The sequence below is a fragment of the Gouania willdenowi genome, chromosome 22 (genome assembly GCF_900634775.1).
Source record: "Gouania willdenowi chromosome 22, fGouWil2.1, whole genome shotgun sequence".
NCBI lineage: Eukaryota > Metazoa > Chordata > Actinopteri > Blenniiformes > Gobiesocidae > Gouania > Gouania willdenowi.
Window position 1 is genome coordinate 30446154 of NC_041065.1, and position 16568 is coordinate 30462721.

Below are 16568 nucleotides of genomic sequence, written 5' to 3' on the forward strand. Positions count from 1 at the left end.
GAACAATTCAAAGTGCTTTACACGAAACAAACATCACAGTAGGGCTAGCACAACATAAAAATTACATTTAAAAGTGAGGAAAAATCAAAACATGTAATGCAATATCAATCAATAAAACTTGTCTTTAACCTGGATTTAAAAGAGCTGAGAGAGACTGGCAGTTTGCTGGGAGTTTACAGTTTTCCATGTTTGGTTTTTGCATAGCCAGCATTGCACTAATGTCTTGTAAAATTACTACTGAATCTACAAAGAGAAACTCACAAATACAATCCATACAAATCCCATATAAATATCCAAAGTCAAAGACTGAATAAACAAACATGTTGTAAACAAATAAACAAAAAGGTCTGGCCCTGGCAGGAGTGGGAGGGGCTATTGGTCATATGACGCGTGTAGCTCCGCCCCCTCCGCTAACACCCTCCACCTCCTGCTCGGCGGAGGAAGTGTCACGTTGCAGTGCACGGGCGGACCACACGGCCACTTTTCCTCTTGTTTTCCGCGGCATTAAAAGGTCTGTCCAGGCTGACGGTAACGACCCTCAGCACGGCTAGAGCAAACATGACTAGAAACGTCGGCTAAACACTCATTCGCGCCTGGTTTATTGGCCAGAAAGTCACATTATTAAGTGGACAAACCGAGCGCAGCAGTCCGAAGAAAGAAAAAAGAACGAGACTTCAACTGAGCGTCAAATCTGTCGCATTTTTTAGCCTCTTATTGTGTTTAAATATTTAAAAAAGCAGCTGATATTTTGAGGAAAAATGGACCGAGGTGGCTGTCAGATGAGCGGCGGCGGCGGCGGTGGTGAAGGAGGCGGCGGGATGATCACCCTGGAGGACCTGGAGACTTTCTCGGAGGACCAGCTGTCCGATTCGGGCAACGGTAGCCTGCAGGAGGAGGCAGAGACCATGGAGGAGGACGAGAACCGGCTGCTGCAATACTGGCAGGACGTGGCCCGGGGACATCAAGTGGAAGTTTCTCAAGGTAAATAAATACAATCAATGTAAATAAAGTGGCCTGGGTTTGGTTTGTTTACGTACTGAGCACAACATTTAGAACCTCAAAAACACATCAAAATATAGTGTTTAGACAGATCTAGGTTCACCGGTGTGAACACTGACCTAGTTTCTAGTGAGACAGAGAAACCAGTTTTAGCTGGGACTGTTTGTTCCCTCAGATTGCCAGTTTTACCCTCTAAATCAGATTATTATTATTATTATTATTATTATTATTATTATTGTAAATAAAAGACTAATGTGAAGTTGTAAAGCTTACTTGAGGAAGTTTGGGCTACATGTGTCTCTGCTTGTTGCTCTCAGGGTTCAAAAAAACTTTTAACAAAATAGGAATAATAATCATTTTATTTAAAAGCGCCTTTCAGGCCACCTAATTAAACTTAACCATAAAAACAGTGCAATACATTATAAAACAGAATAATACAAAAAATAAAAGGTTTTGTTTTCACCTCCTTTCCATATTCTTGTTAATATTCGTCTATTTACGACTATAAATGTCAAATTCTAAACCAAACTTTCTTAACCAATCACCTCTTTTATGATCACAGTAACAGCAATACAAAGAAATAAATATGGAATTAAACAATATGCATGTTGACATTTCAGTGCAAAGTATAAGTATAATCTGGTTTATTTATTCTAAAATTAATAAATAGAAATTGGCATCTTGGATGTCAATTATTGTTTCCTAGTATCAAAAAAAAACATTTTCATTACAAATATATTTTAAAAGGTGTTTTGCGTCTCAGCCTAAAGGTTAAATTATGATTTTCTTTAATAGGAAATTGGGAATATTATAAAAAAATAATAATATTTTGTTGCTACAAATTGTGGACTATAAAAATAGACCATTTCTGGTCATTGCATACCTATTTATTAAAGTGTCTTAAAACAAGTGATAAAACAAGGTACTTAGATTTAAAAGCAATGGTTTTCCATCACAATAATATTATACCTGTTGATAAATATAATTATGTTCAGGTGCGACAACTTTACCAAGTTCTCGTTTAAAAAAACTAATGAAAAAGTTGAGAAAACCGTGTTTTAATGACCTAATAGAGAGAAAAGGAGACAGAAAAGCTGGTTTTCATCAATAAGTTAAATGCTTTGTGTTTTGATGAGATATTTAATTTGACTCTCTTTCAGCAGTTATGGGCCTGTACATTTATTATTTAATGTACAATATTTAATTTTATTTTATATTGTGCATGGAATGTCACTGCTAAATAAATACCGTATTTTTTTCTTCATTGACATTTTATTTTATGATTATTTATGTATAATTTCATATTTCTTCATCAACGAAAGACCAACGAAAGACCAAAAAAGGTAATTTATAAATAAAATGTATTCATTAAAAAGCAGATTCCAAATGAACTAAGAGTGTTTTCATACATAAAATAACTAATTACCTGTGAAACTATTGTCCACAGTGCTAAAATTGTGAATATGTATCCAAAGTAATATGACAGCAGGTGGCTTAACGCCTTTCAACCAATATACTATCTGTAGGTATAAGGTTATACCAACAAAGGTGCTCGATAGTGCAAATACACTCAATACACATTACATTTTACAGTGCAACATTAATCTCTGCTCTTTATCTGTGTTTATACAGGTAGTTGGACATATGTAAAAAAAAAAAAATACCATAAAACATCAACACAAAAAAAATCTGAGCCTGGAGCACACATTAATTACTCATGATATAGTATTGTCATTTAAAAAATGACAATAAACTAACTATTAATTCATTTAATTTCAAACATGTATAAAAATAATAAGGTCAAGTATACAATATACACCTTTTTAACTATTTTCTCATTTTACATGATGGCTAATTATATTATATGTACACAAATATCCATATAAATATATTTTGCTACATAAATGTCCCATATAAACATACTGTATAGCTATATGTACACTACTTAAATATATAGTATATATATACATCCACATGTATAAATATCTATATTAATATGTATTAAATATATATTTTGTGTGTGTTCAAGTGTGTGCTAGTCTTATTGCATGTTCCTTTACTACACAATCATTTTGCCGCTTTATTTTTAAAACCTTCACTACAGTGGTAAATTGTAAATCGAGCTGAATTCGTAAAGTGAAGATAGTTTTGTGACCTGATCTAGATCAAAGCTTTTTGATGATTAGTTTTTAGACGTTAATGGAAAGATTAAATGAAAGGCCTTAGCAGAGGTTAGTGGAACAGACAGAAAGTAGGACGTGAATGTAGAGCTTTAAGTGGTTACAAAGTCCAGCTTTGAAAAACAAGCATGCGTCTAATGCCTTTGCGTCAACACTGAGCGGCGGCGGCACCGGTGATGCTGCCATAGAAACGGAAAAAGGTTTTTCTCAGTGTGTGTGTGTGTGTATTGTATTGTATACATTATTCTATTTATTTAGTATATATTTTATATTATTATCAAGAACGTATTATTGCATACCTTGTTTTTATTTTATTTTTATTTAATCTATTCTAGTGTTTGCCATTGCACCTTTTTTAAGCACTTGTAAGCCAAAGCAAATTCCTAGTTGTGAATTCTGTTCATCAACAATGACAATAAAACATTCCGATTCTGATGGAGTTAAAGTTAAAAGTTACCAGCCAACCAGATTTTCCACCAGTCAAATTTTTTTCCAGTGAAAATAAACTACATTATGAGAGCCACGGAATAGATTTAAGCATTCATGTTTCTTTTAATAGTTTTTATTTTAGTTGATTGCAGAAATACATTGAAATGGTAAAAATGGAAACATTCAATTTAAAAACAATGTTGTAACTAGAGGTGTCCCGATCCGATATCGGATTTTATCGGACTACATCTAAAATCACTGATATAGGCACTCCGATAAAATGTTCCGCTCCATCACTTCTATCCATAGGTGACTGTGGTTCACACTCCAACAAAGTAACCTGTTGCTGACTATTGTTCTCTGTTTGAGTAAACATCACTTGATCGAGCCTTTTCTAACATTCCACACTACAAATTAAGTGATAAAAGTATGTATGATTCGTGCCGATATCGTATCGGATCAATATCGGTATCGACTGATACGCAAGGCTGCAATATCGGTATCATATTGGAAGTGAAAAAGTTGTATCGGGACATCCTTAGTTGTAACAATGCCTAAAAGGTGCAATATGGAACTTTGGGTGTGTTGGAGAAGTGAACCTTTTATAAAGTATATTCTCATAACTTAATAAACAAACATAACTCAGATGAAAATTGAATCCCTGGAACACTGAAGTTAGAAAGAATAGAAGTAATCAGTACTAAAAATGACTGTAGAGAAAAAATGTTTTACTAACATGCATGCTCTTCAGATGTAAACAAATCCCACTCCCCACAAACTGTATATAGCGACATTTTAACACACAGGAAATAAACATGTACATTTTGGGATGTAAACACAAGTATCTCAAAAACACACCAACCTTTAGTCCATTGGAGCTCAAGATAATGTGTGTTTAATGTGTTTTCAGAACATTCTGTGTTTGATTCTGTTTCCCAGATATGGCAGAACCCATCCAGCAGCTCACTAGCAACCAAGGACGCAGTCAGAGAGAACCGGTTCCCTTCACCCTCCTCTCTCGCAAAGAGAAGGTATTAATCTGAATAAAATTACTTAGAAGAGCCTTAAGCAGCTGCACAAAAGCAGAAGGAAATTGTATTTTTTTAATGTCTGTAATTAAAAGTTAACTATTTACCTTTTGTTAGATATAATTTAATCCTGCCATTAATTTACATCATTAATGTTGTTAAATTAAGCATTAAGGAGTGACATTGCAAACTATCACAGCTGTCAGGACTTGTTTTCTTGGGTTTTTTTATTCTCGCTGTTCTAAGTTAGTTAATAGGAATCAAGGTCAGGCCTCAAAAGACAAGCATGAGCAGCGACACAAACCGTCCACCTATGGTCTGAGTCGGGGACTTTGTCCCGCTTTGTGTGGGTCGGCTAATTATCCCTGACAAGATGATCACGTCATCCAATTCAAAATGCTGTTTCATCTCCTTGAGGGACAGTATAAATAAAGAGGGCTAATTGGTTTAACTTGATTTAATTAGTTTGTCAAAACCTGGCATGAGCCACAAAGGCCTTTCATGGCTCTCTATTCCTAGTCTCTTTCTTTAGCAGGTTTTAGGTTAGCAGCACATTAAGGGTGAGCATATGTTTGAACAGCCTGTGAATACAAATATAATCAGAAGTAAATCCAAAAACTGCTCCTTTTTTTCAGTTATGAAATCCAAGCCCTTAAAACAAGTCTTTCCAATGAATCTGCTGTTGACGACTGTAGGGATGGATACGAGTTCTGTACTTTTTTCGGTATCGACCAAATTTCTTTGGTACTACCTGGTACAGATTCACGTAAAAAAAGTCAAACGGTACCATGTTTTGGTACCTAAACTCATCCTTGTGACTGTGAGGGAGTGGAAGAGTGGGCGATTTCCCGTGCAGTACCTGAACCAGGTTTGGGGTCAATTATAATATTGCATAATTGATAAATAATTACAAATGTATATAAAGTATAATAGTAATTGTAATTGCATTCAGATAATTTAAATTTGTAATTGTCATGGAAATTCTATGAACGCTGTCATCAACAATTTAAACGCAAACCTGGGTAAAACGCAAACACCAGAAATATTCATACCAATACTTGACTGATTGGAGGATAAATAATGTTTTAGTGTATTTTACAGCTGATTTAAGACATGGGTCAAAACATAACAGATGCTAACAGAAAGCTAACACACAAGAGGAAGGTTAATTTTTTAAAGAGCAGAGCGCCTCGCTCTGCTCTTTAATCAGACTCTCCCTTCTCCTCCACTGGCCCAATAAACAAAACAAGCTCCTCGGCTCACACGTTCTTAGGTTAAACTGGATTAGAACCAACTAAGCTCCAGCACTAGCAATCGTACTGAATGAAAACTTGCAATATAGAGCCTTGTCACATAGAGCTGCTTTTTAATTGTGTGCATTATTAAAAAAAAAACTGCGTAGTTGTGGTTTAGGGTTTTCATGATGAAGAAATTTGTGAAACAAATGCTGCTACAATACAAACAGTTGGATGTTGGTTTGATATATTTGTTAACATTTGTTCATATTATTATTATAAGAAATAAATATGTTAAATTGGAACATTTTGAGATTGTATTATTTACTATTTATTACCACACAAAAGTACAGAAAATTGGTACTGTTGAGTAGCGATACGAATTCCCAGGCACTGAGTATTGGTTTAAATATGAAAGGTACCGATCCATAGCTACAGTAGATGACTGAGTGAACTTGTTTAAAGTGCTATAACTCGTGGTCTTTTCCTCTCAGTGTGGGGAGCTGCTCTATGAGAAGCGCCACTATGAAAAGGGCCACTGGGCTTGTATAACGATGCGTGAGGAAACGTACGAGCAAAGCATCTGCTACGGTTTCATGAAGCTGATGAGATACATCTGCCAGCAGAACTCCACAGGTGAGGCCTTGAGACACAAATACTTTAACAATGAACCAGTTCCTTGTTAACGTACAGTTGTGATTTTTCATCAAGGCGACTACTTGGGCATGACACTGCCCATATTGACGGTAGTTCGGACCAATGAGAACCCTCCGGGGTTCTCCCATGACATCACAGTGGCGTACTACCTTCCTGTGGAGCACCAAGCTCAGCCCCCACAACCTACTGACAGTGAGATCGTGGTGGAGCTCTGGCCTGCCACCATTGTGTACACGAGGTCAGCTGAGAGGAGATCATCCTTTTTTTTCCCTACATGATCTAAACCAGGTGTCCAAATAGACTAGGCCCGGTTTTAAAGAATATTGCTGGAACTAGCGGTTAGCGGCAATTGGGGTAAAAGCAGGGAACATGTGGGTTTTAGACCATTTTAATGTGCTGATTCAGAATATCCATGTTTCCAAGTGCTTCATGTTCAAATTATCTGTTTAAAACTGCGTAAGGACAGCATTACGGAAACGTTTGCACCACTAAATCTTATGTTTACATAATTGTGCCTCTGCTCTTCCAGGCCATTCACTGGTCCCACCAATGAAGTGACCATCATGAACCAGGTCCACGCCCTGGCCGAGGTGCTGGACCGTCCGAACGTCTGCGCCAGCGACTCCTTCATTGTGGCTGGCTACACCAACCCAGCTCACAGGAACCGCCAGAACGAGATCTGGTTTCTGGAGCGACGTTGAAGAAAATCCTACCTTTGACCCCGCCCCCCGAGCCTCATAAAGAATCCCTTGACACTACCCCCAGCTTAGCTACTACAGCCTCAGGTGCAACGTAGTCTACCTGAAACGACCACCAGCCTAGCACACTCCATCACAGTCTTGGATCTCACGACTAAACGTTAGAATCCGGTCCTCACTCTGACCTCAGTGAGTCTTTTCTGTTCCGTTTTGACTCAGAGCTAAACCACTGCCACCCTCTAGTGGACACAACTCAGACACAAAGACATAGCATAGCATTCACCCCCTGCTTTAAGCTGTTTATATAGCTCCTCCCCCAACGCCGTCGTGTTAAAAGATGACAATAGTCACACTTTGTGCTCTGTGAACATTGTGACTCCTGATCTGCAGCGGTAATTAGCTCCCTGTACACACAGCGCTAGTGTTCTTCATTTGACTTTTGTCTGTATAGAGCGACATCTTCATACTTTATCGTATTTGGAATTATTTCTATTCTCTCACTATTGATTCACTCTTTTCTAAGATCTGGAATCCAGGAGGCACTAGATTATACACATACATGTGATGCCACCCTACACAATACGTGCAATATTTAGTAGCAAACCTCAACCTCAACGTACCAGTTCCTGGGCTGCTAACCTAACCCAACCTAAGGGCGGTGGTTAGTCGCCCGTTTGGTGACCTACAAAATAAAACATCCAGACCAGAACTAGTGTCTTATAAAATATCACCACCATACTTAATATTTAGTAGGGGTGTCCCGATGCAACTTTCCCACTTCTGTTATGATACTGATATTGCAACCTTGGATATTTTAGTTTCTTGCGTTCCTACCCTCACCTATGGTCGTGAACTTTGGGTCATGACCAAAAGAACAAGATCGCAGCTACAAGCGGCCCAAATAAGTTTCCTCCATATGGTGGAGATTGGGTGAATTGCTCAGTCATCCAGGAGGGGCTCAGAGTAGAACCGCTGCTCCTCCACATTGACAAGAGCCAGATGACGTGGTTCGGGCACCTGATTAGGATGTCCCCCCGGACGCCTCCCTGTTGAGGCATTCAGGGCACATCCCTCCAGAAGGAGACCGCGAAGAAGTCCCTGGAGAGACTATGGCTGTGTTCAAAATCGCATACTAATGTACTATACAAAACACAGTGAATGAGTATATACTGTCCACTATATACTAGTAGATTAGGATGATAAGCGTTCCCACTGTAGTATACTTCCAAGTCACCCAAGATGCATTTGAAACCTTCAACGACAAAAACCTGAATCACACTGAGGCTAAATATCTGTTGATTCTCCACCTTTGAAAGTTCTGAAAACATTTTAAGTGAGAAAGTGACCAAGTAGAATATCAACATGTGCTCATTTCATCCATAAAACTCACATACACACATTTCATGCCGACATTTTGGAGATTGCGATATTGTCCGCCATTGTGCGACTGACTAAACTTATGTGGAACGTCAAAACAAGAGCCCTATTTACACAAGCGTTATAAACTAATGGAACAAAAGAAGAGATGCTTTTGTTTTGAAAAGAGGATGTTTAATTTTTAGTTTGAAGCCAGTCCCAGGACCGTTTTACATTCTACTGGCATCATGGGACCGTGCATACTTAAAAAATGTCCCAATATAGTATACATCTGGGTATTTCTCGCATATTCACTATTTTCGTACTATCTAAGGTGAACGCACTACATACTAATTTGTCAGTCTTAGTATGAGTAGTACGTTAGTATGACATTTATAACATGGATGGCGTATTGGCCGATACCAACATTGATCTGATACGAAACCAGCGCAAATCACACAAACTTTTATTACTTATTTTGTAGTTTGGAATGTTAGAAAAGTGCTTTTATCTGAGGTTTTAGATGCAGGCCGATATAACCTGATACTCAATCTTGTTTCCTGATATCGGACCAATATCGGATCGGGACACCCCAACATTTAATCGTCAAACTCCTATGGAAGTGATCAAATGTGTTTATGAATGTAAAAGCCTTTGAGTGAGGGTGAAGAAGAAGAAAAAGTGACACTTCAACAAAACCAAAATGCTGAAAATCTTGCTGTTTTTTTTTTTTTTCTTTGTTTTTTTCTTTTTCTTTCTGCTGAACGACAATCACAAAGTAAATCTGGATTTATTCTTTACTGGTGTAGCACGATGCATTCCTCACAAGCAGAAGTTAGATACCTGTCTACCTGTTGTTATTGGTCACGCTTTTTCCAAGTGCTACTCTGTGTCGATGTCATGAAGCGTTCATTAATAATAATACTGCAAACACTACTGCTGCTGCTGAGTAGATACGGTGTAACCAGGAATAGAAGTCGTCATTTACTGTGATTCATACACATGAGAAAACTTATTTTGTGTTAGTTCAGAAATGTTTCTAAATATTCTGTCTCAACTAAAAAAAAAACTATTCTATACATTAATAGAAGCCTTCATTTATAGTGTTTTTTTTTTTTCTCTTTTCTTTTTTACGATTAAACATACAAATGAGTTGTTATGTTTATTAAAGATATAATGCCAGCTAACCATAATAAAATTCACATTTAGGGACAGATCTGGTGTATAGATGTCATAGAGAACATGGTAAACTAGCCAAAATCATCACTGTGTAAAAATATTTAATAAGACAGATTCAAAATAAGGTTAAAAAAAGCTTCTAAAGCTTGAATTTGATGCGAAAAAATCTAAAATGTAATTTTATCCCAAACTGAAGCTGCTTTGGCCTTATTTTTAACGATTAATAACAAACTCTTCTGACGTAAAGACAGTGGAGAAAGTGAATATTAGGGTTGGGAAGTTAGCATTAACTACTTCTGTTGGCATCGGACGTCCAAAGACTTATTTTCAATGATTGTAGCGTCGATAAGATGTGATAAATCCCGTGTGTCGACACTTGCAAAGCCATGAAATGTCTACAATGACTTTCCCTTTAAGAGCATGGTCATCTTTTTTTATTTTTTTTCGGGGGGGGGGGGGGTCTTTTTTTGTGTTTTGCAAACGTGTGATGATGTACTGTGAATATTCAAAGTGCAAGAGTAAAAGCTACTGTGGTTTTTGTTTGTTCAATAAAATGTGCTCGTCTCCTGTGTTTTTCAAATCTAATAATTACGACATGATTGTGTCTGTTTGAAACACAAAAACACATCTTTGAACTTCTATCGTTACAATTAGAGCTGGGCGATATGGACCAAAATTCATGTTTCAATATTTTTTCTCAAAATGACGATATAAAGCTCAATCATTTTAATTCCAAAAAATTGCTGATGCAATATGCCACAAAGCTGAAATAACATCAGGGTGATTTAAGATTAAAAAATTACATTAACTAAGCACCTCTGAACCTGGTTCTGCTGGAGATTTCCACCTGTTCAAAGAGTTTTTTTCTTCCCACTGTTGCTGATGTTTGTTCATGGGGATTTGTTGGGTTTTTTTTCCTTTTTATTACAAATTTTATATTTTGATAGCGCTTTGAGATAAATTTTTTGCAATTAGCGCTATATAAATAAAGTTGATTTACAGAGAAATACACAAAAGAACACATATTTAGCAGGACAACAAAATACACAAGAGAAAAAAACTGCACAATGGGACAACAAAGAACAACAAAAAATAAACAAACGGAGAAATACACAAAAGAACAAAACAAAAACACAAAAAGAGGAAAAAATGTATAATGGGAGAACATAAACAAAAATCTAAGAACAACATACCATAAGAATACACCAAACGACTAAGAAAAACATCCAAAATGACCAAAAAAATACACAAAAGAACAACAAAAATACACAAAAGAAGTTGAAAAAAAATACACAATGGGACATTTATTAACAAACAGCACAATGTGTACCACTTTAGTCTTTTTCTCCTGTAAGGGACAGCACGTGTGAGTAGTGAAAGCAGTGACTCCTAAAATCAGTATTTTAATACGAAATAAGCTAAGAAAAAAAATGAAAATATGTTGGCAATATTGTAAGTTTCTATATTGCCAAAATAGAAAACTTGATATATCTTGAATCTTGATATATTGCCCCGCTATTCTTACAATGCAGAACATTACATTATATTTATAATTTATTGTCTACAATTGCATCACTGATGTAAAAACTGAAAACAATACCTGACCATACAGTATGCTAGTCTATGTTGTTGTTTTTCTGACATTTTACACCCTCCAAAACCCCCCACGGGTGTTTCCCTCCTTTTCAAATGAATCAAAGGTGTGAACGTAAAGGTGTCACACCGTGCTTAGTTCACAAATCTATAACATAATGCATCTCACAGGATGAACTGGTGCTGAGTTACTGGAGCGCAGTAACATGATGAGCTCTAACAAAGAAGACACTGACACTCATATGAGCATTTAGCTAATGGAAATTAACATTCTCACTTCGCTTATAACACATTTTAAACCCATTTTGTCCTCTCCTAATGTTACTGCTCATGATGACTAATATGAGCATTAATACAGAAAAGAACATAGGGTTTGTGTATTTTTTAGAGTCATTTTGTTAAGTTTTCCTAATTTTTAAAAAATACATTTTGATTGTTTTATGTGTTTTTGTTGTGTTTTGTAGTCATTTTGTGTATATTTGTGGTCAGTTTGCGTATTTTTGTTTTACTTTTTAGTATTTTTCTGTCATTTTTGTTGTTTTGCGTATTTGTGTTGTTTTGTTTGAAGTTGTTTTGTGTATTTTTAAGTATTGTGATAACTGTTTTCTCTCATTTTGTGTATTTGTTTTTGTAAATTTGTGTATATTTGTTAGAATTTTGTGTATTTTTACTGTAATTTCATGTATATTTGTTAGAATTTTGTGTATTTTTACTGTAATTTCATGTATATTTGTTGTCATTTTGCATATTATTGTTTCAGTTTTGAGTATTTTTGTTGTTGTTTTGTGTATTTCTGTTGTTTTGTTTTAAAGTCATTTTGTGTATTTATCTAAAACCTAAACAAAAATGCTTCAAAGGCAACCTGTCACTGCCCCAACAAGTTAAATGATACAATCTGAAGTAACGTTAGTCGTTATTGTACTCTTGTGTAATTTTTTGTATAATTGTCATTTTTTTTTAACTATTGAGTCTTTCTTTCTTATTTTTGTTGTTGTTTTGTGTATTTTTCTAAAAACAGGACAAAAATGCTTCAAAGGCTTCCTTTCACTGCCCCTTATAATTTTATATTAATTAATATAATATGTAGTATTTCTAATTAGTGGTACATTTTAATCTATTCAAAAATATGACTAAATTGGGTTTCATTAGAAAATATCCATCAGAAAACTAAAAATCAGAATTGAATGAAAAAGCAATAAATTACACAGTAATAAGTTGTTCAATGATGCCAAACACGAGAAATTAAAAGACCTAAACTTATTTGCAAATACATAAAAAAAAAATCATTGGTTACAAAAAAGTTATGAAACTGAGCTTGACCGTTTTAAATTTGAGTTAATGATTAAATTATGCTTTTATGACGCCATTAATCCTCATTTCATCATGTCATACAACGTCACATTCACGTTTGTGGTGGAAAAAGAAAAAAAAAGAAACGAGCAGGAAAAGACGATGGAAAAGGCAACAAAAATAAAAACTGCCAAACGCATCATCTCAGTTTTACAAGAGACGGGATTCTGAAAAGAAAATCAAGTTGAGACCAGGCTTAACTTTCAAACGTAGGTGTCACATTCCAGCTGTCCACATAGGTTTGACACATCAAGTGTTGCTGCACAATTACAGCCCTGTAGTCTGTAGTGTACACATAGAGAGAGACCAGAGGACAAACTAAGAATCCCAAACAGTCGGGCAGAAACTAAAAACATCAATAATAACAGCCAAGTGATCCACAAAGACAGAAGAGACTAGAAGTGTGATGCTGACATCACAGCTGAGGATTCCTTTTCTTTTTTTTTTTTTTTTTTTTACATCAAAGCATGTCAACAATAGCCACAAGGTGGCATCATAGACCCAAAACGTCACCATGTTTTACTAGACTAACATCAATCACTGATAACAACTAAAAAAAATTAAAAAAGTGCTTAATATTCACGTGTGCATCATCACAACCGCATTTTGTTTTCTCCCCTGCATGCACTGACTGTGTCCGCCAACACTTTTCTATAGTGTGATGTTTTTGTTCACTTTTATACTGAAAAAACTAATATGAGCATTAATACAGGAAAGAACAAACGGTTTGTGTGTTTTTATCAGTCATTTTGTTAATTTTCCCTAATTTCTTTTATACATTTTGGTTGTTTTGTGTATATTTGTTGTCATTTTGCGTATTATTGTTTTACTTTTGAGTCTTTTGCTGTCATATTTTTGTTGTTTTGTGTATTTATGCTGTGTTTTTAAGTCATTTTGTGTGTTTTTAAGTATTCTTTTAATACTTTACTCTAGTTTTGTGTATTTTTTTGTAATTTTGTGTATATTTGTTGTCATTTTGTATGTTATTGTTTTAGTATGAGTATTTTTCCATCATATTTTTGTTGTTGTTTTGTGTATTTATGTTGTTTGGTTTTAAAGTCAATTTGTGTATTTTGGTTTTTGTAACTGTGTCATGTTGTTGTTGTTGTTTTGTGTATTTTTCTAAAATCTGAACAAAAATGCTTCAAAGGCTGTTTTGTTCATTTTTATACTAAAAAAAAAAAATCCAGAAAAAGGTGCACTGAAGGGGAAACATTTTATTATAATTTTGTATGTTTTGCAGAGGTAAAAGTAATGGATTGTAACTGAGCTGCTTTTATGGGTATTTGTACTTTTTTGAGTATATTTCTAAATCAGTAATTTTCCTTTTAAAAGAAGTAAAGTCATTTGTTACATTTCTACACCCAACTTATTACTGAGTAAATTATTATTTTCCTGTTTTAAAATGATCAACGGACATTGTGAAAGTACAAAAAAAGAAATAACCAAACAACAATCAAATGCATCAGATCATAACCGACCAATCAGATTGAACGTATACTTGAGTAGGAAATATCAATACTAATACACCTCTGATATTTTATAACTTCATACCTAAAAAAAAGTTACTTTTTTGTTGCATTTTGTTAATTTAAGAAAAAAATGCACACGTTTTATTACTCTATTATTGTTTCTGAACAAAAAAAGGTTTATCATAATTATAAAGTATTTTGGGGTCACCTACAAACATTGCCCACATTCTGTCTGAGGTTTTAACAAAATAATTCAACGGGAAAATCGCATTTTGATAATTCATTAACTTTAGATATTAAAAAAATATATCAGATCCGTATCAGTAATACTGGCCCTGGTATTAAATTGATATCAAAAGCAAAGCAAATTAAGTCATTTATGTGTGGATTTTGGTATTTTATTATTCGCCTTTGTAATGTCGAGACAAATTAATAAAATCTCAAATGTTTGAAAAGTTATACCTCGTGTGTTTGGGACCAAATGTATCAAAAAGTCAATATTAAACACTAGTGATGTAACGATTAATCGTAGGGCAGTTAAAAATCGATTCATAGGTATCACGGTTCATATCGATTCTCGGAAAATTGAATCACAGTACTTTTTTTAAACAGCAGAGGGCGCCATATATTTATCCTTCTCTTGTCCAAATGCTGAGGCGGCGGGCGGAATCTGCTATTACTTTCTTTCTGGCCGCCTTCTACTCTTAAACATGTTCATAAATGATTCCTGACCCCTTTATCACCGAAAGAATATCTGTAATATTATGTGAATATCTGTAAAAGTCACTTTTTTTTTATTAGCTCTGTCTGCTAGCTCATAGCATATCTTCTTCACTGCTGGAAAAGCTGCATGCCAACCGACCACTGGGTTACCAGCGCCCTCTGCTGGTCCAAACAAATATCTGACGTAAATACAGTGCAGACTGGGGTTTTTTTTAAGTCCAATTGTTAAGGCACAAAATACCTTTTCAGTTGCACTTTTAAAAAGAAAAAGAACTATTATACAGTTTTGCATTGTTTACTATAGAACCAGAATTTAAATGAACAGGGTTCTTCTTCATTTGTATTATTCCTTTATTTATTTCATGATTGATTTTTAGTCAAATTGCATTGTTTTGAATAGTTTATCAAGGGACTCTTTTGACAATGAAAAATTAAAGGAAAATAATACAGTATTTTCTAGTTTTTTTCCCAAAAAAATAATGGAATATTTTTCAATCATAATTTGTCTACAGTCCCATTTTGTAAAATAAATCGTGAGAGAATCGTATCGTGAATCAAATCGTATCGGGAGTTGAGTGAATCGTTACATCCCTATTAAACATTGATGTAAATAAGAATATGGCTGAAACCTACAGTGGAAAATGTTCAGTAGTGGCTTTGTGACGCGTGTATTAAAATAAATGACTCATTGTCTCATACCTGCAGGTAGCGAGCCTGGTAGGCTGAAAGGACGTCCCCCAGAGGGACCACCACCTTCTCCACGCTGCGCTGGTGTGAGTGGGCCTGGATGTCTGGGCTCTCCTCTGAACGCAGCTCAATGTGTGAGATCAGTAAGTTAGAGATGACGGACTGGACCGACTGCAGGAGTGAAGAAAGTAAACAGATGTTATGTTGTTTCAGAGGAAAATAATGCAAAAAAATAGACAGTGAGAGAAGATTAGTTTCTTACTTTGGTATCTCCTCCAGGAGTGGCGCTAAGAGCCAGGATACGGAACTGTTGGGTATGACTGAGGAGCTGTCGGACCACCTGAGTCAAAGAAACACAAGGAGGAAAGTTATTAGCAATAACCACCTAATAATAATAATATATCATCGTAGTTACTGTTTGAACCACTTTTTTTAAATACAGACTGATGACTTTGGAATTATTCAACCTGCTTAATCACATTAGAACAGGGTTGTCAAACTCATTTTAGTTCAGGGGCCAAATACAGACCAGTTCGATCAAGTGGGCCACAGGTTTTAGGCGGTAAAATGAACAATTTCAACATTAATGTTCCCAAGTTTGCACTTCCAGTCATTAATTAAACATGAAGTATAGGAGGCATCAACAAAATCTAAGCAATATGTGACAGATACTTAAATGTCCTTTGATTTATTTATTTTTTGACCAATTTTTATTTAATTTGACGAGATTTTGTGAAACAACTTGAGAAAAATTGCAGGATTTTGCTTTATCTCTGTCATTTTTACTTTCTCAAGCGAGCCATATTGGATGCTCTGAAGGGTTGATTTTGGCCCCCGGGGATTGATATTGACATCTGTGCATTAAAAAATTACTTAATAATATATTGTCATTATACTTACTAGAGGAAATGACAGCACTAATGTTATTAATACGAAAGTATCCAAATTCTAAACCAAAAACGGACAGAAAAAGTGGTAAAAA

At 35.3% G+C, this 16568-nt stretch overlaps 2 protein-coding genes across 4 annotated transcripts in view; one reads left to right on the top strand and one right to left on the bottom strand.

Moving 5' to 3' along the window:
• fancm (FA complementation group M) overlaps positions 1–16568 on the bottom strand; it is a 56825-nt gene that overhangs the window by 37386 nt on the left and 2871 nt on the right. For both annotated transcript variants that reach the window (XM_028437671.1, XM_028437672.1), the window contains exons 3-4: positions 15849–15926; positions 15599–15757 (exon numbers count right to left, since the gene is read on the bottom strand). In XM_028437671.1, coding sequence (XP_028293472.1) covers positions 15599–15757; positions 15849–15926 — 237 coding nt within the window. The remainder of the gene's footprint in view (positions 1–15598; positions 15758–15848; positions 15927–16568) is intronic.
• On the top strand, positions 444–10341 carry soul3 (heme-binding protein soul3). 2 transcript variants are annotated; one of them, XR_003672796.1, is made up of 6 exons: positions 444–981; positions 4548–4639; positions 6366–6507; positions 6583–6766; positions 7058–8145; positions 8181–10341. XR_003672796.1 is itself a non-coding variant. In XM_028437674.1 (5 exons), the coding sequence occupies exons 1-5, from the start codon at positions 759–761 to the stop codon at positions 7227–7229; spliced, it is 813 nt and encodes a 270-aa protein (XP_028293475.1). In that variant the 5' UTR covers positions 444–758; the 3' UTR covers positions 7230–10341. The 2 variants fall into 2 exon arrangements, 1 of the variants encoding a protein (XP_028293475.1); XM_028437674.1 differs by having other exon boundaries at positions 7058–10341.